General features: G+C 40.2%; 2 protein-coding genes across 2 annotated transcripts; one reads left to right on the top strand and one right to left on the bottom strand.

Moving 5' to 3' along the window:
- Window positions 1-1,469: 1,469 nt before the first annotated feature.
- Window positions 1,470-17,992, top strand: KLB (klotho beta). Its single transcript, XM_010168246.2, has 5 exons — window positions 1,470-2,207; window positions 8,785-9,292; window positions 13,034-13,302; window positions 14,939-16,082; window positions 17,614-17,992. Exons 1-5 carry the CDS (start codon window positions 1,470-1,472, stop codon window positions 17,973-17,975), a joined length of 3,021 nt encoding a protein of 1,006 aa, XP_010166548.1. The 3' UTR covers window positions 17,976-17,992.
- A 2,789-nt stretch (window positions 17,993-20,781) lies between these two features.
- On the bottom strand, window positions 20,782-25,718 carry RPL9 (ribosomal protein L9). Its single transcript, XM_010168244.2, has 7 exons — window positions 25,632-25,718; window positions 25,426-25,541; window positions 24,443-24,538; window positions 23,992-24,124; window positions 22,514-22,594; window positions 21,929-22,045; window positions 20,782-20,901 (listed from the first exon to the last, which is right to left on the bottom strand). The coding sequence occupies exons 1-6, from the start codon at window positions 25,675-25,677 to the stop codon at window positions 21,939-21,941; spliced, it is 579 nt and encodes a 192-aa protein (XP_010166546.1). The 5' UTR covers window positions 25,678-25,718; the 3' UTR covers window positions 20,782-20,901; window positions 21,929-21,938.
- Between the last annotated feature and the right edge of the window lie 6 nt (window positions 25,719-25,724).

Below are 25,724 nucleotides of genomic sequence, written 5' to 3'. Positions count from 1 at the left end.
AATCTGCAGTGCAGAAGATGTCAGCAGGAGCTTTCTTCTTCATCTATGGCGAAACTGTATCTTGTAAAGGTGCTGCAGAGAAATGCTTACAAACATACATCGAGGATTTGTTGTGTTTCATATAAATAAATAAATAAATAAATAAATAATCTTATGTTGATTAATCAACTTTAAGGTTAAATTGAAGGTATGTATCCATGGAATTATGCAATGCTGCAAGCATATTCTCATAGGCAGCAGGAACCCAGCAGTCCATCTGGACTTTCATGTCCTACATGCCAGCAGGGCTACTTCATCCAAGCAGAGCACTATACTTAGGTGGTAAGTTGTTCCCATGTTCAGATTTCAGTGCGTATCTTTCTTGCATGTAAAGTTATTCACACTGCTATCTTGTCCCACAAATCTCTTCAGTGACTGTGGTCTGCGTGTGGATACACTCTGTATTACTGTACCTCAAGAAAAGCAAAAATGGCAGGCATCAGTCTTCCTTTATTGAGTAAATTGACTATATCTCAACACGTGGTTTTGCTGTAATTTGAAATATGTTAAAAGATGAAATTATATTGCGTAACTGCTCTGTAAGTTATTTGCTGTACTGATGCCCCAGCTGTGTGTACCAAGATTGTTAAATTAATCAATACTGAAATGGCATCTTTTGGAGCTAATTATCTTTGATAATTGTGTTTATTTGAGGAAATCCAGGGAAACTGCTTATGGACTGGAACAGCCCCCTGTAAATTTTGTACTGCTGCTGTACAGAGAGCTGTACAGCAGACTTTTATATATGATAGAAAACCAGTTGCATGTGTTTGAAATAAATATTTGCTTGCTTAGCATTTTTATGTAATTAGTGGGATGTGTGTATATCTCTTGTCCACAACAAAATTTCCTACGAGTCCAGGGAGAATTTTCAGCAGAAGTAGGATGTTTGAGCAGGGCAGGACTGAGGAATGACACACTGCCCTTCCAGCCGTCCAGTTACACAGTCAGGATAAGTCACCTTTTAGTTGGAGACTATGTAGTCTGAATTATATTTCTGCCATGTTTCCTTGAAATGCAGCTGCATGAGGAATAAAGGATGTGATAGCTTCCTAGCACCCTGTCACCTGTATTCCCCCACCTGAAGGACCGAGCTTTAAATAATGACAAATTAGTTACTAGCATTTATATTGTCCAGGCAACCTATTTTCCTGCAGTAAGAAGCCAGCTAGGTGTCTCAGTGGTCATACAAGAGGCCACGTCCCTAAAAATTATGCTGTTCTCTGACTCGTTTTAGGTCTCACAGTTCAGGCTAATCATTGACAGGGCTTTTACAATCACAAGCTTTTAGTGAAGCTTTGATAAGACACTCCAGCAGTTTGTGGCAGTTGAAGACAGTCTGCACAGGGGAGACTCCAGCAAATGAATGGATTTTTTTCAGCGTCAGTGCAAGAATCTGACTTTTAACACTGGCACTATAAACCTGCATAATGTGTGGCCAACGACTGGGGAGATGTGTTGCTTTTTGGACATTCGTTTTCATAAGGATAGTTACTGGGCTTGCTGGAGAGGGAAGATCTGTGTGGAAAAAGGACACCCATTTCAGCCCCGTGAGTGAAACACAGATGTTTTTGTACGACACATTTCCCAAAGAATTCCTCTGGGGTGTAGGGACGGGGGCTTTCCAGGTGGAAGGCAGCTGGAGGAAGGACGGGAAAGGCTCCTCTGTCTGGGACCACTTCATCCACTCGGAGTTCAGGGACGCTGACAGCACAGATGCCTCCAGTGACAGTTATACCTTGTTGGACAAAGATTTGTCTGCTCTGGATTTTTTAGGAGTTTCTTTTTACCAGTTTTCAATTTCATGGTCAAGGCTTTTTCCTACTGGAGTGGTAGCAGCTCCCAATGAAAAAGGGCTCCAGTATTATAACACCCTTATTGACTCTCTTCTCTACAGAAATATTGACCCCATGGTTACGCTGTACCACTGGGACCTGCCCTTGATGCTGCAAGAAAAATATGGGGGATGGAAAAATGAATCAGTAATTGATATCTTCAATGACTATGCCACCTTTTGTTTCCAGACCTTTGGGGATCGCGTTAAGTATTGGATTACAATCCACAATCCGTATTTAGTTGCTTGGCATGGATATGGCACAGGTATTCATGCTCCTGGCGAGAGAGGGAAAATAGCAACCATCTACTCTGTAGGACACAATCTGATCAAGGTACAGTATAGTAAGATTTTAGAAACTGATCTTGCACTGCGGGAATGATGTAAGGAATCAATCATGTAGACAATGTTTAAAAAAAAATCAAGGAATATGAAAACACCAAGAAATAACCCTTAGCTAAGGCAGTCTTTTTTTTAATTCTCATGTTGATTTTATTATTGCTGCCATAACAGCTAATTCAGTAATTATTTGTTTTAAAGTGCTTGTTTATTACTTTGATGTTCTCAGCATTTTAATTTTTATGCCAGTCTTGTTTTATTTATCAACTGTCCTACAGAATTACACATCCAAAAGGCTTGATCCCATGATCAACAGTTGCGGTACTGGGTCCTCAGTTCATGGTATTCTTTGTTTGGGAAGGACAAAAAGAGAAGTCTGAAGTGGACTAAAGACTTAAGGAGAAAATGCAGGTGTTCATGGTATTCTCAGCAGTATTACAGAGTTTACAGCATCTCCTCTGATATATTATTAATTTCATTCTACAGAGTAGCTAGTTCCTATGCATTGGAGCTGATATTCTTATTTTCTCTTGCTATAGTTTAAAACAATTTTGAATTACAGCAGTTTAAGATAAGAATTAACAATATCAATACAGCATTTTTCTCATCTGTAGTACTTTACAGAGCAGGTCGCTATCCTGTCTCTGATAGAACAGCTAGTACAATTCCCCCTGCTCAAACTATTCCTAGCTGACACAAAAGAATTTTTCTACTACTTCTAATTTACCACTGCAAACTAAAAATGTCCTCCTAAAAATAAAAATGTCAGGTTTTGGCAGTGTGAGGCAAAGCCTGTTAAAGTTGTTGAAAAGATTCCCATTTATGTCAGCAGCTTTAGGAAGAGACACGTTCTTGCCTGTGTCAGGGCATCATTTTTGGACAGGCTGTTGAAAGACAGTATTTTCCATGCCAACCTATCTACACTACCAGGTCCATCCATGAAGTACGCTGAGCAGGAAAAACAAATCTAAGATGTTACCTAATCTGGCCACCACTCTGTTACACAGCAAATTGATGAATAATCATTCTCAAGCCTTTTTGTAGTAGCTTTAGATAAACTAAATGAGGCTCTTTCATGAGTCCTACTTTTAGTTTCATTTACCAGTGCTCTGTTGCAGTTGTGTTGTGGTGAGAACTAATCAGCATTAAAGGAGTGCTTTTATGTGATATATCAATCATAAACTAAAGCTAAGTTTCATAGAATCACAAAAACAATACAGCAAACCATAAACCTCTGGTTTTTTGGACTTTGGATTATATTATTGTAAGAACAGTTTGAAAGTTGCTGGAGATTTTTGCATCTCTAGAAGAGGGCTGAGGAAGTTTCTCTTAATTTTAAACTATCAATTTTAGTAGGCTAAAGGAATCCAGCATCTTAAAACTTAAATAAAGGGCTAGCATAAGAAAAAAGTCCATGCATTTTAGAATTGATTAAAAAACGACCTGCTTCCATGAATTAATTCAGGTAGGTAATTAGCTAGATAGTTATCTTGTTAAGGCTTTTAAACAAAAGTAGGATTGATCTGTCTTCATCAAGCCCCAGAGCCCTATGGTGTTGGCTAGCACAAGGTTTTGCAGATGCTGTATCACCTAGTACCTGTGCTTTCCTTCTGTGCCTTTCATCCTTTCAAGGGAATGCCCCAGATACATCTACTTAAGGGACAGTCCTGGCTTTTACATGGGTCTTCCTATTCAAGAGCCATGAAGAGGGCTGGTGAATGCAGAAGCAAAGGCTGCTAAGTAGGGTGCTTGAGAGATCCACGTCAGGAAAATAATCCACAGAAGAACTCAAAATTTCAATTTAGAATTTTCATATACAGAGGGTAATAATTCCTACTAATAATTTCAAAGAACGTGATACTACTTTCATGGAAATTAATAGGAAATTTTAAGTTTGACACTTATGAATTGTAAATTGTTAAGTGGTTCACTTAGATAAACCTCTATTCAATTGTATGATCATTATCACTAACATGAGCAGCATGTGGAATCCTACACCAGATAGAAAGTGTCCATCAAAAGTGTTATCTCCTTTCTCTCCTTTCTTCATTAAAGGAGACTGTAGTTCACAAAAAGCAACATTGGAAAACCACTAATGATAACACGTAACTTGCCATGCAACATTTGAAAGACACATCAAAGATACAAAAACTATGACCTTGCTCCTGAGGGAGCTGTCACACTGAGGCAGAGAAGAAAAAAACTGCACACAGAAAAATTAGACGGATTTCTTTGATTTAACAGTAAATAAATCTGTCAAGAAGCAAAAAAATATGAAGCAGATGAATCATTGTGGCTGGACCTAAGTGAGATATATGCCTGGTGTATTATTACCATTTTCTCTGGATCTAGTTATGTTCTTTTATACATAGACTGAAGTTTGTAAAGCTCACAAACCACAGACCAAGCTGTCTTCTTTTCATCCTCTGTATCAGTGCCCTCTGGGCAATTTTGCCTTTGCTACATAACAGGCAGAAAGGGGCTTTTTTTTTTTTTTTTTTTTTCTTATTGAAGATCATTCACACTCTTTTCCATCTGGCAGAAAAGCCCAAGAGAAAACTGTCAGAATAAGATCTCCTTACAGTTTTTTTTCATGGACACGTCTTCATATCACACACTGGGAAAAGGCAATAAATTCCCTTTCAAACATGGTGTATCCATGTAGATCCATCACAGATCAGGTTCATCTCTGTGCCCAGCTGCATTACTCCCAGCTCTTCAGTAGCTCTCACTATACCAGGATCTCTTTGCGGACACTGCTGGGATCTTTGGATAAGCATGTTCCAGAGAAGTTCCAGATTTTTCAAACAGTAGTAGCCATCAGCGATGATGTAAATTCAGCACTGATTCACATTTTTTGGTATGATTTATTATTTTCAGGTTAGCTTTCTTACACTTCTTGGAAATCATTAGGAAAAATGCAATCCAAATGCAAGATGGTTAGGATTCAACAAATTTGATAGTAAAGTCCCAGTCCTTCAAACCACCCTCTTAGAAATTTAATTGTTTACATCTCAAGAGTCCTTTTTCCCCTTCACAAAGATTGAGCTTCAGAGTCAGTTTGCAAAATAAGGGCTTTAGCTCTACTGACTACGTGACATCTTTACCACAGACCAAAAGGGCCTTGAACTGAAATATACTCTCCAAATAGGCCACACACACCTGCCCTTCTTCTAAAGCAATGTTTAACAGCATCATCATCAGACTCTGTGTTCTAGCTCTTCACAGTTTAAAAACCAAACAATTAAACAAAGACAGAGTTATTTCATTAGCATTTTTTAATTCTAGTTTTCCTAAATGTTCTTGTTTTCCAGCACACTAAAGTAATTCCATATACTCCTGACATTGTTTTGTGTGCCCATGGCTGAGACATTCAGGAAAGTTGCTTGACTTCAACATATCCTAAGAATTTTAAAGTATTGTTTTTTCAATAGTAAGCTCTTTGTGTACATACACAATAAATTACAGGGTCAGAGTTTGAAGGAGTATGAGAATATTTCAAGAAGAGAGGAGAATAATACTGTTGTCTTGATTTTATTACATTTACTTATCTAGCCTTTTTACAGGGTTAATGCTAACTGATTTAGCACTCTCTGTGACTTTCAAGTTTATGGAATAATTTCTATATTAATACCAGGAAAATATCCTGAAATTAATGTGTCGTATGTATCTAGAATAAATACACAATATTGATCCTGCTTTCACTGTGTACTTAGCCTTGACATTTGTCCTTGATCTAACAAGGAAAGTGAAAGATTAGGGATTAAACTCTAACTGAAAAAAGATTAGTCAAGATTTACTCAAAATAGCAAATTTGACCTATGCTACAGCTTTTAAATTGATATTTGTTTCATATGTGGTCTTACAAAATGAATTATATTAGCAGTTGGTTCCATCAACAACAGTTTGCACTTAGGGAACACCTTCCATCTGCTTTACAGATAATTAACAACTCAAAACAGAATTATAGGCAAGCAAATGCTATTCTCTCTACTCCATTTGTAAAAACCCTTCCTGCAAACAGTGACAATTTTTTTCAATAGAATTAATCCTCAGAATTAAGAGACATCAGTGACACATGAATTTATATATGGAGATCCTATCTTGACTCATATTAAATGTACTTATTGTACTTGCAATCTGCTCCTGTAGAATTTTACCTGTGGCTGTATTCTCTACTGTAGATAATATTCTTAATAGTAACTTTACTTTCTTCTAATCAACCTCCTGAAGATGCATGTGAATACAATGAGTTGTCCCTGATTGTTTTTTACATGTCAATGCTGCATTCTGATTAGTTGTGTTTTTTTGGCAAAGCCATCTTTCTCCACTTTACCTAGAAATGAGTGATTGCTAAGATTTACCTGGTGCTGTTGTCATGCTACTCGACACTGCACATAACACAGCTGACTTCGGAGGGGTTTTTCTTATTAAGGCAATGCAACCATATACCTTTGATTAAACAGTGGTGTTAGTATTATTGTCTGGGAAAAAAAAATAGGTGAGAAATCACTAGAGGCAGAGGACAGAGCAAGCCTGGCCCCAGCAGCCATCCCAGGCTGGAAGGACCTTTGGGAGAGGAAAGTGAGGGTAACTGAGGAGACGGCACTGGCCACTTAAATTTTCTGATGAGACTGGTAAGAAATCCATTTAACAATATTTCAAATGTATCTTGCAATTTGCCTCATGAGTACAATTTTGCTGACTTCTCTTTTCAGCTATAGAACCTGCATTTCAAAGGTTAATGTTACTTTATCAGTATTTTCAAAGACAGACCTTGAACAAATGTTACAAGCATGACCTTAGAAACCATAAACAACTGATACACAAAATTTCACAAACTGTAATTCTTCAGTACTCCCTAGCTTAACCAAGTATCTACCTGACATCAGGTCTTTTGTTTTTTTAAACTGTCAAGGCTGTGTGCTTCTAGACACATTAACTGAATTTATTGTCAAAGGTAAGCAATGCTGTTTGGCTTGGTAATGACGTCGGTCTAACTCGGCACTCTAAGGATTTCACAATGCTTCTCAATGTTTTTTCTGGGTGCAAACAGTTATTTTCTTTCCAGCTTAAGAGTATGGAGCCACATGTCAGGAATAAAGTAAACCCTGAGTTACCTGACAACTCCACAGCTGGGAGAGGTCAACTCCCCCTTCCCCCCCTGTCAGGCCCTTGGTTGTGATTCACACTGCAATCCAGAGTCACTCTTCTCTGACACACTCTTCCCATAGGACTCTGACGATGCCTATGGTTCCTCAGTCTCCCATGTATTCCTTCTCTCGTGTAAATTTTGACTGCTGTATTCTCTTATTTAAGTGATTAACAACATGACATTTGAAGGTAATTCTGGTGTGTGACAATGTTAAGTTTTCTGAAACATGATGATAATCAGAAAAAAATGAAATGAGATATAATACAAGGTATGCTTTCACTGTCACTAACACGGATAGCAAAACTTCTGTCTGTCCTAGGGAAGTCAATACTCATCTCATTATGCATACTAAAACATGCCATATCCAATAGATATTTTATGAGACACTGCTGCCAAATTTCCTTTCAAAGCCAAAGTGGTGTTGCTGTCAAAATTAATACTTAAAATGACTAAGCTTCATTCTGTACTGTTCCATAACTATCAGATAAATTATTATTGTAGCAACTTCAAAGAAGAAACAAACCTAAATCCTGGATCAAAATCCTCGCACAAAACTATGAAGCTTGACATTTGGGTGCAAACTTTTCAGCTGGGCCCTTTCTCAAACTTTTTACATTTAGATACTGCTCAAATCTCAAAAGTAGAATGCTTACTCATATGATTAGTCCAAACTAAAACAAGTGGAAGTGTATCCCAAGAAGAGCATGGGGTGGATGTGGTTTGATCAGAGGATGTCCAGGTAACCCCCATAGCACAAAGCAGGCAGTAGCATACAGACAATACTGACAAAGGAAACCTACTTTGAGATGCATAATTTATGTATGAGTTGGAATCATAGAATCATAGAATGGTTTGGATTGGAAGGGACCTCAAAGATCATCTAGTTCCAATCCCCCCGCCTTCAGCAGGGACACCTTCCACTAGATCAGGTTGCTCAAAGCCTCATCCAGCCTGGCCTTAAACACTTCCAGGGAGGGGGCAATGATGGTTTAAAATTTTAACCGTATCAGCAATCACTGTTTGACAAAGAAAGCCCTAGATGGGACTCCCTAGATAACTCCTGGAGTTCAAATCCCACCATCAACAGCTGTTTAGTCCGAAAGTGTCTGTGTAGCAGCTATTCACACCCTTGCTGGCACCTCTCGTGAAATTTAGACATTTGTTAAAAGGCAAAAAGCCACAGCCCTAATGTATCATAGGAACAGCTCACATGAAATACTGAGCATTACCATCATCTTGAGGTGCTGTGCAGTATTACAGGCATTGCCCATGACTGTTATAAGGTAATTAGTGTATGTTAACTGTTTGTTAATATTGCTGTAGAAGTCTGCAGTGAATCAGATCCAGCTACCTGTCAGTCTACCTGCCTACACACACAGACGTTTATTGCTATTTAATGTTATTTTTCTCTCATCAGGCTCATGCAAAAGTTTGGCATAACTACAAAAAACACTTTCAACCGTATCAGAAGGGGATGATGTCCATAGTGTTGGGATCCCACTGGATTGAACCTAACAAATCAGAAGATGCATTAGACATTTCTAAATGTCAGCAGTCTATGGAGAGAGTACTTGGGTGGTTTGCTCAACCCATCCATGGGGACGGCGATTATCCAGAAGAACTGAAAAACGAATTCTCATTTTTGCCACACTTTACTGAGGATGAGAAAAACTACATAAAGGGAACAGCTGACTTCTTTGCATTTTCCTTTGGTCCTAATAACTTTAAACCTCCAAACACTCTACCAAAAATGGGACAAAATTTGTCACTCAATTTGAGGGAAGTACTGAACTGGATTAAACTGGAATACAACAATCCTCGAATCTTGATTGCAGAGAATGGCTGGTTCACTGACAGCCATGTGAAAACAGATGACACCACAGCTATCTACATGATGAAAAACTTCATTAATAAGGTTTTACAAGGTTTGTACACAAGTTACTTTTTGGATTTTTGGAGAGCTTTTTAAGATCATTTGATATTTAGCTTGTAATGATTTAATTTTTTTTTTTTAAAAAAAGAGATAATGGCAACTAAGTTAATTATTAATTGTTTATACTGCATGAGTACAAGTCATGGATCAGGATCTACTGGTGCTAGGTGTACAAACACAGAAAAAAAATAGTCACTGTCCCAGAAAGCTAAAGTCCAACATCTGCATTAGATTTTAAAACTAACTAAGTGCAAAAATGAGTCAGAAATTAATGAAAACAAATCTATTGGATATCACTCTTCACTGCTGGCAGCCCAACTGTAAAACCTTGACAGGAAGAAAACAGGACCCTGACTACAGACTGTCCTTGCCACACTGGGGTCCCACTCCAATGTAAAATGCATGAAGGAAATCAGCAGGAGAAGGGTGATCATTCTTCAGGATTTTTACATGCCAAACAGAGATAATATATTTTTAAAGACACACTTTTAATCTTGGTATTTTCCCTTCATAAAGCCAGCATACAGGGGTGCTCTTTGAAGGCAAAAGGTTTGATTTTGTATGCAATATAAATGCTGTTAATACCTAAAGCCTCTGCAAAACCAGTATTTCTTTCCCCCCTCAGCTGCTTTGTAGGTTGGGGGCTGGGAGAGGGAGAGCTGCTGGTCCCAAGAGCCGTCCTCCCAGCGGGCAGCCCTGCTGCTGGTGCCACACTGCAGTGATGGGGTGGCTCACATCCCTTTACAAAACACTTTATTATCCTCAGGGCAGGGAAAACACAAGTGATTTTTAACTCTGATACTGGGTCAGGAAGGACTGTATGACCAACAAACGTACTTAGGCTTCTAATCAAGATTATCCAGATATACTTAAAGTTGGTTCAATTTGTAAACTTCACGTAGCGCAACGATGCAAGTCCTTCCTTTTCCAGATTTTGAGAAGGTGACATTCCAGTATTAGATTTATGATATTCTAAATACTACCTTGACACAGCAGGAAAGTCTAGATGCAAGTCTGGATTTGGAGGTGTAGAACAGGTAGATTCCTGGACACATATATAAGAAAATCCATAGTGTGTTCTTTTTTTTTGAATCCTCTACAGCAGACCTGGCTGCAATAACCACCCGTGGATTCATACTTCTGATATCCTTGGTCAATGTTCAACCAATAACTGCTTCTCAAGAATTGTCGCCTACATTTTAATGTATGCAGATCCTTAAACTTCTGCTTCAAACCACAGGATTGTCTCTTAACTAATGCATTTTTTGTGACGCAAACTTTGATTTGACTGATCAGGAATAATATTTGGAACGTATTTTCATATTTTTACTTACAGAGAAGTCAGGTATAAATTTGCTGTTTGCAGCAAAATAAATTAAGTCGTGTTAACGTCAAAACATAATTTATTTCGGCTAAATTGTAATGGGATGGTGGCTGTTAAGGTAACATTTAACAGGCTATGAGGAGCTATACTTTGCACGTGTGTTCAAAGAGAGTGCTGTAAACTTTGTACTCTATGTCTGTATCTTACAGTACTGTGAGTCACGAAAATACATGATGTATCACATCACCATTGGAATGAACTGATCCTGATTGTGATACAAGGATGCAATTGAAACTACAGCTTCTTAGTGGCACGCATACCCTGTCAATGCTGAAACTAGTACTTCTGCAGAAGGACTTTGAGGTTCTACCTATAGCACACACAGAAATGCCTTGAGATCCGGTTCCATGGATGTCACCTCTGGTGACATAGGGACCTTAATTAATTCCTGACCTCTCCTACCCTCAGCCCCTTGTTCTTGCCCCCAGGAAAATCCCCTTGGTTTTTAGAAGGATTTTCTCATCCCCACTCCAACATTCAGTGAGGATCCTGACTTCTGTTTCTGCCCTCTCCTTTCACTGTCACTGCAGACAACACTACAAACATACTCTCACACTGATCCACAGGATCTCTACCTATCACTTGCCTACCTATTAATTCTTCTTACAACAAAATGTTGATAAAATAGTGCTTTTCCCCCTACTCATTTAACAGCCAAAAATTCTCATCTAGGCATGCACCACCTTGAGTACCCCAGCATCTTTTGCTCTGACAAGTAAACTTAGCTCCCATCCATTCAGGATGCTTCTAGAATTTTTTTTTCTTCTCAGTTGTCACTTAACACCGTCCCTATATGTCTATTTCTATTTATTCAGCCTTCCTCATTGCAGGCACGGAGTACTCATCTTTACTTGCAAGGCCCTTCTGGCCTCTTTATCCTCTACATCATTTTCCAGCTCTGTGTTTTGCAATTGATATTTTCAGACATTTTTGTACTCTTGCCCATGGTTTCCCTAATATTTAGAAGCTGCTTTTCCTGAAAACGCATAGAGTTGTATGTATTTTCCTTATATTCCCTCATCTCCTCACCAGTATTTTGGCCTTGTCTATCAGCTTCTCACATATTTACATGGCAAGCTCTTGAGCTTTCAGATTTCTTCATCCAGCAGCTAGTAAAATATCGTGCTTGACTATGCCCGTGCTGCTGGGTACCGTGTTGCTCTGCTGCATGAACACAAGTACTGTGCAAAACTGCCTCCTGCTGCAGTTGCAGCAAAGATGTTCAGTGGAAATATAAAATTATGCAAAGTGAAATGTCCTGAGAAAATAAGGCAGAGCAATGTTGGGTGAGAATAGAGTTTTAAATCAGAATACTTCATCTTTACTCCTTGGCTTACTCTCAGTGACCTACAGGTAAAATATGGCTGTCCGGCTGTCCATGTCAAAATCCTCAGTAACTCCACTTGCTCACTGCTTTGCCTTTGATATTCCAGCCCTTATAAGTTTAGCGTGAGGAGTTATCCAGCCTTATTTCCTAGCTTAAATCTGGTGACAGGCAGCTAACATGACTGAGCATGGAGTTTTTACTCTTTCTTCCATGCTGCCAGCTGGCACACGCTGTAGGTGGTTAACAAGCAGTGGTGTTAGTTGGTGTCCAGAGGGAAGCTGCTTTGGAAGTTCTGCCACTCTCCCTGACAAACCAGGTTCCACATCTGAGGAAGCAGTCATTTTGTCCTCTTTCTCATATATTATATGTAAAAGCTGATATGTGTACTCCTTTGCAAGGGGGAGGGACATTATTGACTGAAGAAACATGCAGGTGCTGCACCTATTCTGTGAATAAATCAAGCATTTCAGTCTCTGAGTTGATCAACTCAGCTTCTTCTAAAATCATTACATATCCCATACCAACATATTTAATTTTTCCATTTAGAAGCTGAATAGACATTCCTAAACGTTAGAGCTTGCAGAGATCTTTCAAATAAAGGTAGAGAGTTTTAGCTTCATGACAAATACAAAGTCACACACTAGATCAACCATTGCACCCTTATTTTTTACTCATGATTCTCTAATTTTATTGGTATATATTACTTGCAAGTCATCAAATGCCATTTAAAATCTGGAGGTTACGTAATAGTTCGCATTTGCTCAGAGCAGAAATAAAGCACCCTACAGTAATTTAATTTCTTAAGGAACTAGTGATGTCCATATTTTTTTAATGAATAAGGACTAAGATATGTAATGTCTGTCATTGCAGTTTTGCAATTAATTACAATGGGCCAATAACCCTAAGAGTGTTGAAAAAACCTTCAGGATTTTCAAAGTGAATAGACCTTTCTCATAAATATCCCTTATATATGTTAAGAGTCCTAAATATAAGACTCATGGATGTTACTTTCTCTTACACAGCTATTAAATACGACAACATAGATGTGTTTGGTTACACAGCCTGGTCACTCCTTGATGGCTTTGAATGGCAACACGCTTACAACATCAGGCGCGGATTATTTTATGTAGATTTCAAAAGCAAAAAAAAGGAAAGGATTCCCAAGTCATCTGCACTTTATTACAAACAAATCATACAAGAAAATGGCTTCTTCCCAAGGGAGTCTACCCCAAGCTTGCAAGCTCAGTTCTCCTGTGACTTCTCCTGGGGTATCACTGAGTCTGTTCTCAAGGTAAGCGTAAAATATTAGGAAGACCACTGGATGCAGAGCGATCAACAACTTCATGACTGTGTATGGCACCTTTCATTCAGGAATCTCACTGCACACTGCAAACAGAAGTTCAGCCTAGCCAGAGTTGCACAGGTTCAATTTTACGTGGTTTACAGGTTTTCGGGTGAGCTGGTCGCAGAGCACTGGGTACTCCTGCAGCAGCAGACCCCTCTGCAGGAGCCCTTCCAAGACTGGCCCTCCCTCGCCCTTGCTCTGCTTGCATCTCCACATGGCAGATCAGATCAGGAAATTTCAGACCAAGCAGCTGACCCCGACCAATTGTTCCTGGGTTATTTTTCAACTAGAGGAGTTTCCCAATCCAGTTTGCAGTGTGGCCATGGGGATGCCTACAATAGCGTGACAGAGAGGGTGGCACAGGGCAGAGATGAGGTGGTTACGCTGCTGGCAGCAGAGCTGGCTGCAGGCTTGAGGTCTCATCTAAAGCTACTGAGCCAGGCAGAAATAGGTTCCTGGGTTGAGCCTGGCTCTAAATGCCACTTAAACAAGTGGGTAACGAGCCGTTCTTTAACAAGACTTACACCACAGGTGGAAATAACCAACATCAGCACACACAGCCTTTACCATCTGAGCTTCCATTTGAAAACAGATCGTATCACCTTTTTTCCAGACTGGTTCCTACACTATCTCTTTCTACTTTAAATGTGGTAGATGAGCTAACCATATGCATGGCCAGTGTTGAAATACTCTTTTTGTCGTCGCATACAGAAAGATAGTGCAATGACCAACATCAGCCTCAAAAAAACCCAGCAAAACTCCATAATTTAACTTATTCACTGATAACCATATAAATTTTGTTTTTTTAAAGTAAAGCTTCTATATGCTTTGTTAATAATTCTGAGGAAATATACAACACAGAAAAGTGCATTTTCTTTCAAAAATCAGATTTAATCTGAATATTTTGAACTTCACTATATTGTATTACAAATCCTACCAAAAAATCTTTTTAAAAATTGGAATAGTAAAAAAAATCCTGCGCTACACATCATGCATCCTGTGCTAACCTTGTTAACTAGTAGATGATAGCAAAGATATAACTAATATTAAATGCTACAAGCTGTTTGTGACAGATGTTTGCATAGGGTGAAGGACTACCAGTAAAACCAGGGAACACCATGCCACAGTTTCACAAGGTCGATCTCAGCAGCAGTGCCAAAATAATCTGTGCTTGCCTTGTATACCCCCCGGTGCTTGTTCTTACCACCCCGTGCTCCTGCCAGCTGCCCAAGAACTGCTGTTTGCACGACCACAGAGTGAACTCAATCCAGGAGACGTATCTGGGCGAAAATATACGTCATGTAGGCTGATGGCAGGGCAAATGCCAGCGTGTAGCTGAATAGAAAGGAGGGTGCAATTTTAATGTTTTCCATAGATGAAGGAACAGAACAGGTAAGAAGACCAGTAGCACAGACAAAGCCCATATAAGTGAGTCGATTATCCTCTTCCCCTCAAGGCATCTAAGCAGCCCCTTCTGACATCCAGCACTAACCCTTCAGCCAAACACAGGTAGAAATGCAGACTACAAGCAGGCATTCATTTAATTAAGCTCTGTTGTAACGTAACGTTTTTATTTTCACAGGCAGAATCCGTGGCTTCTTCACCGCAGTTCTGTGATTCCAGCCTGTACCTCTGGAACATCACAGGAGATGGGCTCCTGCACAAAGTTAAAGGGGTGAAGCTAAAAACCCGACCAGCACAGTGCACAGATTTTGTCAGTATTAAAAAGCAACTTGACCTCCTGGAAAAAATGAAAGTCACCCATTACAGATTTGCACTTGACTGGTCGCTAATTTTACCCAATGGAGATTTGTCTGTGGTCAACAGGCAAGTTCTTCGGTATTACAGATGCGTGATTAGCGAGGTACTGAAACTCAATGTTCAGTCCATGGTCACCTTATATCATCCAACCCATGCCTACCTGGGCCTGCCGGGTCCTTTGCTGCAGAAAGAAGGATGGTTGAACCAGTCTACTGCCTACGCTTTTCAGGACTATGCTGCTTTATGTTTTCGGGAACTTGGTGATTTAGTTAAACTTTGGATTACAATAAACGAGCCAAACCGGCTGAGCAATGTCTACAGCAGGAGCAGCAATGACACATACCGAGCAGCACACAATTTATTAATAGCACATGCCATGGCCTGGAAAACATATGATGAGCAGTACCGGTCCTTTCAGCACGGCAAAGTGTCCCTGTCCCTGCATTCAGACTGGGCTGAACCTGCCAACCCCTACTTTGAATCTCATTCAAGAGCTGCCAACAGGTTTCTTCAGTTTGAAATAGGCTGGTTTGCTGATCCCATATTTAAGACTGGGGACTATCCAGCTACCATGAGGGAATACATCAGCCTTAAAAACAGAAAAGGCCTCTCATACTCTTCGTTGCCGTCTTTCACGAGTGAGGAAAAGCAGCTCATCAAAGGTGCAGCTGACTTTTATGCGCTGAATCATTTCACTACCAGATTTGTCATTCATGAACCTCAGAATGGGAGCCAGTATGAATTTGATCGTGACATCCAATTTCTGCAGGATATCACCTGCCTGAGCTCCCCTTCCCGTTTGGCAGTGGTGCCCTGGGGAGTGCGTGAAGTTCTCAGGTGGATTAAAAAAACCTACGGCGACATCGATATTTACATCACAGCAAATGGAATAGATGACCAGTCCTTAGACAATGATGAACTCAGAAATTATTACTTGGAAAAATACATACAAGAGGTTTTAAAAGGTGAGTATATGGCAGATGCCATTTCCATGGCACAGACCCAGGCATTCCTTAAGCAAGCACCTAAGACTTTCCCCGGACAGAGCAGGCAGCTCTGGCTGAGATGCAGGAACTGGCCAGCAGCGTTCAGCTTCCCAAGGGGCCTGATTCTGCAGGCACACTCAGGGCAGATGTAACGCAAAGCAGTGGGCATAAAGCCCTCAGATGAAACGCACCCACAGCTGCTTCCAGTTCAAACCAAATGAGAAGCCATCCAGGCATGCATATAGTGCAGAGTAGGCTATTCAGAAGTTTGTAAGAGATGGCACTTCAGATCAACAACTCCCAAGAGACAACTTTAATTTTTACTTTACAAAGACAGGTGGGAGCTTCCTTATTTGCTGCTGAACTAGAGTCATTGAACAGGAAAGCGCAAGCAAGTCCAAGGAGATCTGGAGAGACATACAGAAGAAATATGGCAGGTCACCAGATTTTTAAGGAGCTGCTGTTGAAGGGAGAGTCAAACTCTAGTTCCTGTTCCACTGCTTGCTTTCTCCTGTGCACCTACAGAAATCTAGTTCTTCACTTTAAAGAAAAATTAGTAACAATTATGGAGGTAGAAGACAAAAATGTTCTAGGCAATGATCTTCAGCAACAGTGCATTGTATGAGAATGCTGCGGGGACCTCACCCCTCCCATCCCTCTTCCTCCAACCAAACGTTAAAAGGAAAGCAGCAACCACAGGATACCAGAAAGGCCTCGATACCTGAACCATACAGACAAAACTAGACGTACAACCCTCCCTTGCACCTTTTATTCCCTGTTGGCAGGCACCGGCGAGTTCCCTGATTGGGACAGGGGGCATCTAAAAGCTCTTCTGAGGCACCTGTCCCCAAACATAGTCTCCATACGCTGGTTATGTGGAAAAATGAGACACGTCTTACTCGTGGCTAAGCATGGCTTCAGATTACTTTTAGACACCAACAAGAAACAGAGCATTGCCCCTCTTTCTCAATTACTACAGGACTAATGAGCATTTGCTGATTTATTTTCCATGCTAATTTCACACTGCAAACAACAGAACAATAAATTATTAAAGGAAGTTATTAAAGGAAAAGTTTGTTTAAAGGGCACTTCATCATAGTATTTCCATTGTAATTTTCAGATAGCAGGGATAGAGTACTCACCCCAACTTACTATGTTCTTGTTTAATCTGGTCACATCCTTGACAATAATCTCCACTTCCACATGAATGGGAGACATTTGCTCACCAAGAACTGCTGTGTATGATTTCATCCAAGTATTTTCAACCAACACTTGGGTGCAGCAGTAAAACATACAGTCATGCACAAAGTAGGTCCAGAAAATTCCCAAATTCTAACTTTTTCTAAAAAAACAATGATGCACTACCTAATTATAAGCGTAAATATTTTATGGTGCAAGTATGCTTTATAAATTGATAGATTAATCACTTGAAATCTGAACTCATTACCAGAAGGTCTGCAGGTCACGCAAGCTTTTATTAACCTGTTTCCTTTTTTGTCCCCCTTCACAGCATACTACATTGATAAAGTCAAGATTAAAGGCTACTATGCATTTAAGCTGACTGAAGAAAAATCTAAGCCCAGGTTTGGATTCTTCACTTCAGATTTAAAAGGAAAGCCTTCGATACAATTTTACAATAACCTGATAAGCAACAATGGCTTTCCTGCCGACTATTCAGTCTGTGATCCCCCCAACCAAGAAAAGCAGTGCAGCTTCTGCTTGTTTGTTTCTCAGAAGAAGCCGTTCATCTTCTTTGCCTGCTGCCTTTTCTCTACCCTTATCTTGTTTTTAACCATTATTGTTTTTCACAAAAGAAAAAGAAGAAAACGTCTTAAGGCAAAAAGCATCCAGCGCATCTGCGTTTCGTTTTAAAAAGGGGGCAGAAGCCCAGTTCCAGCGAGATCCACCACTGCATTCTACAGAGGCTGACGCAGGTCAGACAGCGGTAGCAAAGCAGTACGTGAGTCACTCCAGCCACACACACCAAGCGTTTACTTGGAAAACAGAAAGTAACTGCGTGCAGAAGAAGCAGCGCTACAGTGACATTTCTTTCTGGTGAAATCACTTTTATCCACCTTCTGTATGGAGAAGCAAAATTCATCTATTTAAACAAAGAAACACACAAACAAACAAAGACTCACCTGTGCCTTGGAATAACCTTTCCAACAGTTTGACTTGAAAAGAGATACTGAGCTGTGAGAACCGAGATGCACTTTTGTATGAACCTCTTCAGACCAAAGTTTCTTGTGATGTATGTTCATGTTATGAATGTTGTTGAGCAGGAAACTGCTGTTGTTCGGGTTTACAAATAAAAGTGTTATTAAACCCCACAATTTTTCAACTAGGCACAACACCAAGAATGAGATGTGCTGGGCCAGCTTCTGCAGATATCTCTAAAGGAACAAATCAAAGTTAACTCCATTATCGACCAACATACCTGCATCTCTTACATACTGGGTGACGTAGAGATCAGATGTTAACATTTTAAGCAAATCCAAGTGGACCCACAGGAGATAAGCCAAAATAATACACAATCACTATTTTTCACCTTCAAAATGGGACAGCCCTAAAAATTTTTACTGGCAGAGAACATAAATAGGAACTATTAATCTACTCAAGAGAGAGATGAATAGAACTCAAGTGCACTTTTTCATAGAAGTATGTATTATCAGTAATATGTATTATGTATGGTTAAGTGCCTATGCAAGCTGTGTGGGATAAAACCATGAGGAATTTATTGCTAGTGCTGCATTAAACGAAAGCTACCAACCCAGGCATAATGCTCTTAAAGGACACACTAACCTGCTACTAATCTCACTTAAACTCTTCAGGTACCAAACCCAGAGGTTTCCCTTGGTCTGGTTTTGGCCATCTCAAAATGAGACCAAGTTTTTTCCCCAAGAACTGTACCATCATTTTAAATACACACTGGCCAGCCTTTCAGTCATTGCCTCAAAGTGCATGCTCAGGTCATCACTGCCAGGCAGGGACCACACACCTCCAGAGAGGGGTAGAGAGGCTGCTCTAGAAATTGAAGGGCAAGAAGAGGCATCAGTTAAATTCCTACTGCCTTCCACCACTTTACAACCTTCGTTTCCAGTGGCCAGTATCATTTTCAAGACACAGTGAAACCCCCAACCTGTTCCCACTAGAAGCTAGTGACCTCGGTCTTAAGGTCCCCAGAACAGAGAGACACACTTTATCTGTACCCCAGTGCTTCTGAAGAGATAGGGCATCTGACCACGTAAGACAGCATCAAACACAAGGTAAATGATAATGTGATGATAAACAATAACATAAATTACACATGGCCACTTACAGACTACTACAAACTTTGTGGAAGTGCTACTTTGAGGATATGTGCATCGACTGAATCCCAAACTCAATACCTGACCCACCCTGAGTCTCAGATCATAAATGCATGAGACTGTTATCTCTGATTTATTTCAAGTACTGGTCAACAGTACAGAAGGCTCATTAATTCAAAGGCAAATACCAGTACAACAGGGAGGAACTCCAGCCCATCTTACACTACCAAACGTTCTACCAGTGCAGCAAACAGCACAGGCTTTAGTGGTGTGTGCATCCTTCCACCACCCAGAGCCACTGACCAGTTACCACTCACAGCAACTGGGGAAACCAACTGAAGCAGAGCACAGGGAAAAGCCTCTTGAATTTCATGTGCATTGTGGGCACACAGAGAATTTTGGGAGGCTCCTTTAGCCACACATTTCAAACAGCACAGGAACCCATCTTCAAATGTTAAGCAGTCCATGCCTGCAAAGTTTAGTACTACTACTTTTCCAGGCTCAGGCACACTGGTACCACACACCCTTGCTGAACTCAGCTGGATTGTGCAAGAGGGTGCTTTGAGCAATTTTCTGAATTTGTTTAGGCATGCAAATGCTTTCCTCAGTATTAAGCTTTAGCCACTTGTTGCCAAGTATGTTTCTGCACTCTCTCAGCATTTTCTGTGAATCTTTTTTCAAAACTGAAGGTACTAAGTGACAATGTGGATTTTACCATAGCACACAAATAGCACAAAGCCACAACCAAATGTTGCTACATGGCAAGATCAGTAACCAAGGAAAAACCAGAGCTATAGCCCTAGATGACACAGACCACTGTTGGTGAAGCTCAGCAATAAGCTCTGCCTGAACTCTCAGGTCAAGTCCTTGGTTTCCTTAATTGAACTGTATTTTCAGACTACTACTTCCATCTCTATTTGATTTAAACAGTCTTATAAATTTGGTTCCACTGATTCCAATTTTAGTTTAAATCTACTTCAGATTCTCTCATGACAAGTCTGAACTCCCCTCCAGAAACCGTACACAGAAATCAGTTTTTGCCATCACTGGTTACAGGTTCTGAAATAATGTGGAAGAACACTAGTCTCCTTTCTGTGAGCACAATGCTTTTGCTATTTCTTAATGCAAAATTTAAAACTACCACTTCATGGCTTTGCAGGCTGGTTCCACCATCAGGAGGTTTCCAAACCATCAGACTTCATTCAGTCTGAATGTCCTCACAGCACTGACAATATCTTGCATTACCCTATGACAATCTGCTTCTCCAAAGGTCAAAGATCTTGAACAGGTTCATGCAATAACCACTTATTTCTTAAAAAAAAAACCCCAAAACAGAAAAACAAAACACACAAAAAAAAAAAGGAGGCCAAGATATGAAATATGTTTTATTTTATTAAACCTCTCATGGTGTTTGGGTTTTGTATCAGATTCTTCAATCCAATACTTGCTGATATAATGTCTCATGGTGCATTGTTTCAGGATTCAGGCAACTGTAAATAAAAAGTTAAGAGCTTTTAGAAAGGTTTTAGCACTGCAAACACAAAACTGGAAGTTTATAGACATATGACAAGTTGATTTAGCTGACAGTTTTAATGCAATACAGACATTAATAGCGCAAAGAATTTCCTTAATTTTATTCAGACAAGATACTTAAAGATGCCTTCAAACACAACAGCTCAGGACCGTTTACCAAGCAGGTATCAAGTTGTTCCACCTCTCAAGGAACTTGGAATAGCACTAAAAATCATTTTTCAGCAGCTTGGAAGGGTCTGATACCTGGCTGATGATTAAAAAAAAAAAGTATGAAACTCAATTCATCTGCATCCTGTCTTAAGCTTAGGTTCAAAAGGCACACAACATCTATTTTATCTGCAAATCAGCCTGTCTCATTCTGCACAAGTGCTGTGTACCATGTATGGAACCAAACACAGCTGAAATGTATCAAATTCCTTTAAGCAGTTCAAATTCTTAAATTATCCCAAAAATCTCTGTACTCAACTTCACTAGCAAGTGTGTGTACACACTGTTAAATAGTCGTTCTTGTTAAACTGACCTTTGTTTACAAGCATTTATACACAAACTACACAGAAGACCTTCATATATAAATTACGTGCTGGCCACTTTCATTGAAGTCAGCGTCCAAGCAGGAGAAACATTAGTCTATGAAAGTCTCCTCTGTAAATAGCTCTAAACCAGTCTGTCATGCTAGGCTGGCTGGTTTTAAATTCTCAGCCACCATTGTAACCAGCGTGCATGGCACAGAACACAGCACCTGAGTTAGATGTTTCTCCATACGGCAGTATAATACCGAGCTGATGAGAGATGGACAGCTGCTTCAAGAGACTTAGCAGAAGTCACATTCTATGATACCTCTTACGATGCTTTTTACAAGCACAACTGCATCCCCACAACGTGCTTAACCACAGCCTTGTTAAAGTAGCTAAACCTTATCAAGTTCCCAGATGGAGTAACCATCTCTACACAGGAGATGTACAATCTGCATAAGATGATACCAACCTATCAGAGTTTACTCATCTGCCTGCTGTACTGTTCCTTTCTCAGAGACGTAGATACCATCCAAGAATTTCCTGATATCCTTGTTTTTGACTGTAGTGGCTTGTTGGATCAAGGCAGCTGCAAATAAAGCAAGACCATTAGCACAAAGCAAGAGGTCCAAGCTAATAAACAGCCTTTGTTTACTCAAGTAACAAATAAAACTGTCACCTGGAGAAGTGAATTACCAACTTGAAATCTTGCCAGTTCTAATGAAAACAGAATGCACTTCACTGAGCACATACTGGAAACTGGGGGCAGTGACACTTTGTTACTGCACACCGATACAACTGAAAAGATGAAAAGTTTGGTGCAAAAAAGGCCATCGATACTGACTAAAAAAAAAAAGCTTATGTGGATGTGTAAAAGTTTCTTTAAGTTTAGAAAAAGCTTAAGAAACTAGGAAAAGCAATTACAGTGACTAGAGAAGAAAAAAATTCAGCTGTCATTTACCTCAGGGTTTGAGAAAAAAAGACAGTTTGCTAAGCTGACATCTGCAGCTAAAAGTGGACGTATCATTAAATCTTCCCACACATCTACATCACAAACCTGAATTGGAGACCAATTCAATGTCATTCCCTTCAAGGATCAGCTCATCTTTCTGGGCTTGAGATACTGCACAGGAAACACCTACAGAAAGGAAAACATACAACCTTCATCGTTGGTGAAGAAACAGTATTCCTGTCCTGTCACAATTTACAGATACAGAAAGCAGTATTCTGGGCAATAAATTAACTTCTATGACTTAATGCTAAGAGAGTCCCCTAAATCCCTTCCAGGATCATCCGCCCTCAGGGCTTCAGCAAACAATTAGTGCAAGTTATGCTCTGCACTGAAAGCAACTAAGTGATATTCCTACTTAAATGCTACTACACTACAGCATTAATCACCAACACTGTGTAAGCCAGGGATTTTGCCAGTATGCCTTTGTCAGCTAGGTGGTGCCACTTTCCACATTCTTATGTTCATTAAGACAAAACTGGATTCACTCTAATCAATAGTCATTAAAAAACCACCTGCCCCCTGACATGTCAAGCACCACATTTAAACTAGCAACACTGTGTATACTCACAAGGAGTAAAATTGAGGACAATCAAGAGTTTAACTGGAAACTTTCACTTGCAAGGACGGTAACACAATAAACATTTATCGCTTCATCTATTTAGTCAATAGACGTTAAGATTTTAAGCCAGCACTTGACTATCTTGGAAGTGGCTTAGAAAAAGAAACACAATAATCAAACCTGCCCTTAATATCCCACAGTAAATTGAAGTCAAAGCTGCTGTAAGTAACCCCATACTATATCTACCAGTGGAGAAGCCTGATGCTTTCATCTAAAGCCACCCAAAACACCATCAGTCACAATAAATATCCTTACCCATACCCTCACCAGACGTGGAACTATCAAAAAAATTAACATGGAAAGTTTTCCCTACAGTCTGAAGGTAACTGTGCTTATGACATGCTTTGTCTCCTTTCCAATTTTAACAAACTCCATCAAAAGCCTACTCTGCCAGACATCTTGCTAGAACTCCCAAGTATGCAAGATGTAAAACCAACAACCAAGGCAGTAATTTTGAAGTTTATCATACGTGCTCCTAGACAATAGGGAAATTCAAAATAGAAGAACACTTCAAAGACCAAAAATACGTGGTGTGAGACTAGTTCATGTACAACGTTTAAAACAGAAACACAAACCTAAAACTGAGCACCTGCAGTTTACCAACCATGAACACTGTCAAGATCTCACTATGACAAAAGTAAACACTGGGCTCCTTGTAACTCGTATGACAATACCTAGCTCTAAACCAGTTATTAGCTAGCTTTCATTACCAAAAATAAATTACAAGAGCATTATTAATTATAAATCTAAACAGTGGCAAAGGTACGACAAGATTACATACATTCAAACAGGCAAACGCTGCTTCGACCATCATTCACCATCTCCTGTATCAGAGCCAGTACCCAAAGAAAACAGTGCAGAAACCCTAGTTAGAAGCACTAAAGCAATGTCCAGATACGCTCACCTGGCCTCATCCGCACCCTGCGAATGTACTTCTCTCCCAGGAAGTTTCGGATTTCCACGAGTGAGCCATTGTCCTGGATGACCACGTTGATTGGGAAGTGAGCATACACTGACCTCATCTTGTAACGAAAGCCCTGCGACAAAGGACATCATCAGATACTGAGAGCAGAACACAGCCAAAAGGTACAACAGGTGCATTAAGCTTACTGGAGAAATCTGAACCCAAGATATATTGAAAACAGGTTCTTAACAAGGGCAAGACACTAAGCCCAAGAGCCATTCACGCTTTCTTCCCCCTGCGGAACTTGTCTGACAGCAAGTGCAAGGAAAAAAGCATACAGAAAGAGAGAGTTACATCCTGGATGCCTAGAAAAGCTCTCACTGAGGTAAAAAGGATGTCTATTGTTGTAACAGAAATGACAGGAGTGATCCTATTCCAAAACAAAACTTACCAGTGTAACACCCTTTATCATGTTCTGTACGTGGCTGCAGATGGTGCGAACTGTTGCCAGCTCCTTTCTGTTGCCCCACCACTTGTCAACACGTAGCTGTGCGAAAAATAAATACCTAAAATTAACAAAGCCTCCAGCTACACTTCAAAACAAAAACCAAAACCTTTTTGTGACAAAAAGCGAAAAGTTCAGATAAACTACTTAAAAGCCCACCTAAGAAAAGCACATAAACACACAGTTTCTCTGGAGGACTATTAAAGGCCCACCTAGCTCAAGTCTTTGCAGTCCCAACTCCCAGATGTATGAGAAATGTTTCTTTTCATTATGTCTCATTACTCACAAATCCTCAAAGAAGTTGGGATAGATGTTCTGGCATCTACAGCTGAAGGATGTGTTACCCAATGCTAAACACAGAACCCCTCATTGCAAAGTCAGTCTCCCACGTATCAACATTTAAACAAAACGCTGTGTGTGGGTCCCGTGTTTTAATGAAACACCAGATGCTTGTGAAAAAGTAGCTGAAACCAGACGTTCTTTCCCCTTTTTTACAGCTCTTAAGGCCACACAAAAATATTACGCATTTATTTAGAAAACATCTGCTCTCCCACTTCTCGAAATTAAGTGTAGAGATTCAGTTTTACATAGCTAAAACTAGTCAGTTGTTAAGACACAGGACACAATAATCATCCCTTTCCCAATAACCATCTGACTGTAACTACAAAAGAAATCAATCAACAAATTCACTCCAACATATCACAGAACTGCAAGACTTCCATCGTGCCACAGCAGGTCCCAAAGTTCCATGAGACCTGGCTCAGCCACAAAACACAGGAATAAGCAAGAAAGTAAGTCAGGTACCTGCAGCCAAACATCTTGCCTCAGTCTCCTACGTCACCAAGAAGTTTTAAAGGTAATGGGAAAGCTTCCCTCCTTCCCTCCCTCCCTCCCTCCCTGGGCAGAGAGGCGACCTCTGCCGCACTCACCTTCTTGTGTTTCTTTCCCAGCAGAGAGAGCTCCACATTGATGTGGTTAAAATCCCTTCGCAAGGTTCCTCTGGGGCCCTTTACAATCACTGTCCGGCCCTTCAGGGAAACGCTCACTGGGAATCAAAGACAGACAGACAGACAGACGTTAACCGGCTGCGGGGTCGGCACCACAACACGCCTCCCAGGCCCGCACGCAGACGTACCTTGCTCGGGGATGTCGACGGTCTGGTTGCTGAGAATGGTCTTCATTCTACAAAGGAGAAGCGGAAGAAGCTGCAGACCCTGGCGGCAAAGCC

Source organism: Antrostomus carolinensis, unplaced genomic scaffold (genome assembly GCF_000700745.2).
Source record: "Antrostomus carolinensis isolate BGI_N321 unplaced genomic scaffold, ASM70074v2 scaffold35005, whole genome shotgun sequence".
In the NCBI taxonomy this organism is placed as follows: Eukaryota; Metazoa; Chordata; class Aves; order Caprimulgiformes; family Caprimulgidae; genus Antrostomus; species Antrostomus carolinensis.
Note: the sequence above shows the minus strand (reverse complement) of the source record. Positions and strands in the feature narration are given on the sequence as shown.

Bases quoted from the DNA above. Each gene is read 5' to 3' on its own strand.
- KLB (XM_010168246.2), top strand. From the start codon at position 1,470: ATGTGTGGCCAACGACTGGGGAGATGTGTTGCTTTTTGGACATTCGTT. The intron at 2,208-8,784 runs GTACAGTATAGT...TTCTCTCATCAG, and splicing joins TAGGACACAATCTGATCAAG to GCTCATGCAAAAGTTTGGCA. The intron at 9,293-13,033 runs GTTTGTACACAA...TCTCTTACACAG, and splicing joins CATTAATAAGGTTTTACAAG to CTATTAAATACGACAACATA.
- RPL9 (XM_010168244.2), bottom strand. From the start codon at position 25,677: ATGAAGACCATTCTCAGCAACCAGACCGTCGACATCCCCGAGCAAG. The intron at 24,539-25,425 runs GTGAGTGCGGCA...TTTTTCGCACAG, and splicing joins TGGGAAAGAAACACAAGAAG to CTACGTGTTGACAAGTGGTG. The intron at 24,125-24,442 runs GTAAGTTTTGTT...CCTTTGTCGCAG, and splicing joins TGATAAAGGGTGTTACACTG to GGCTTTCGTTACAAGATGAG.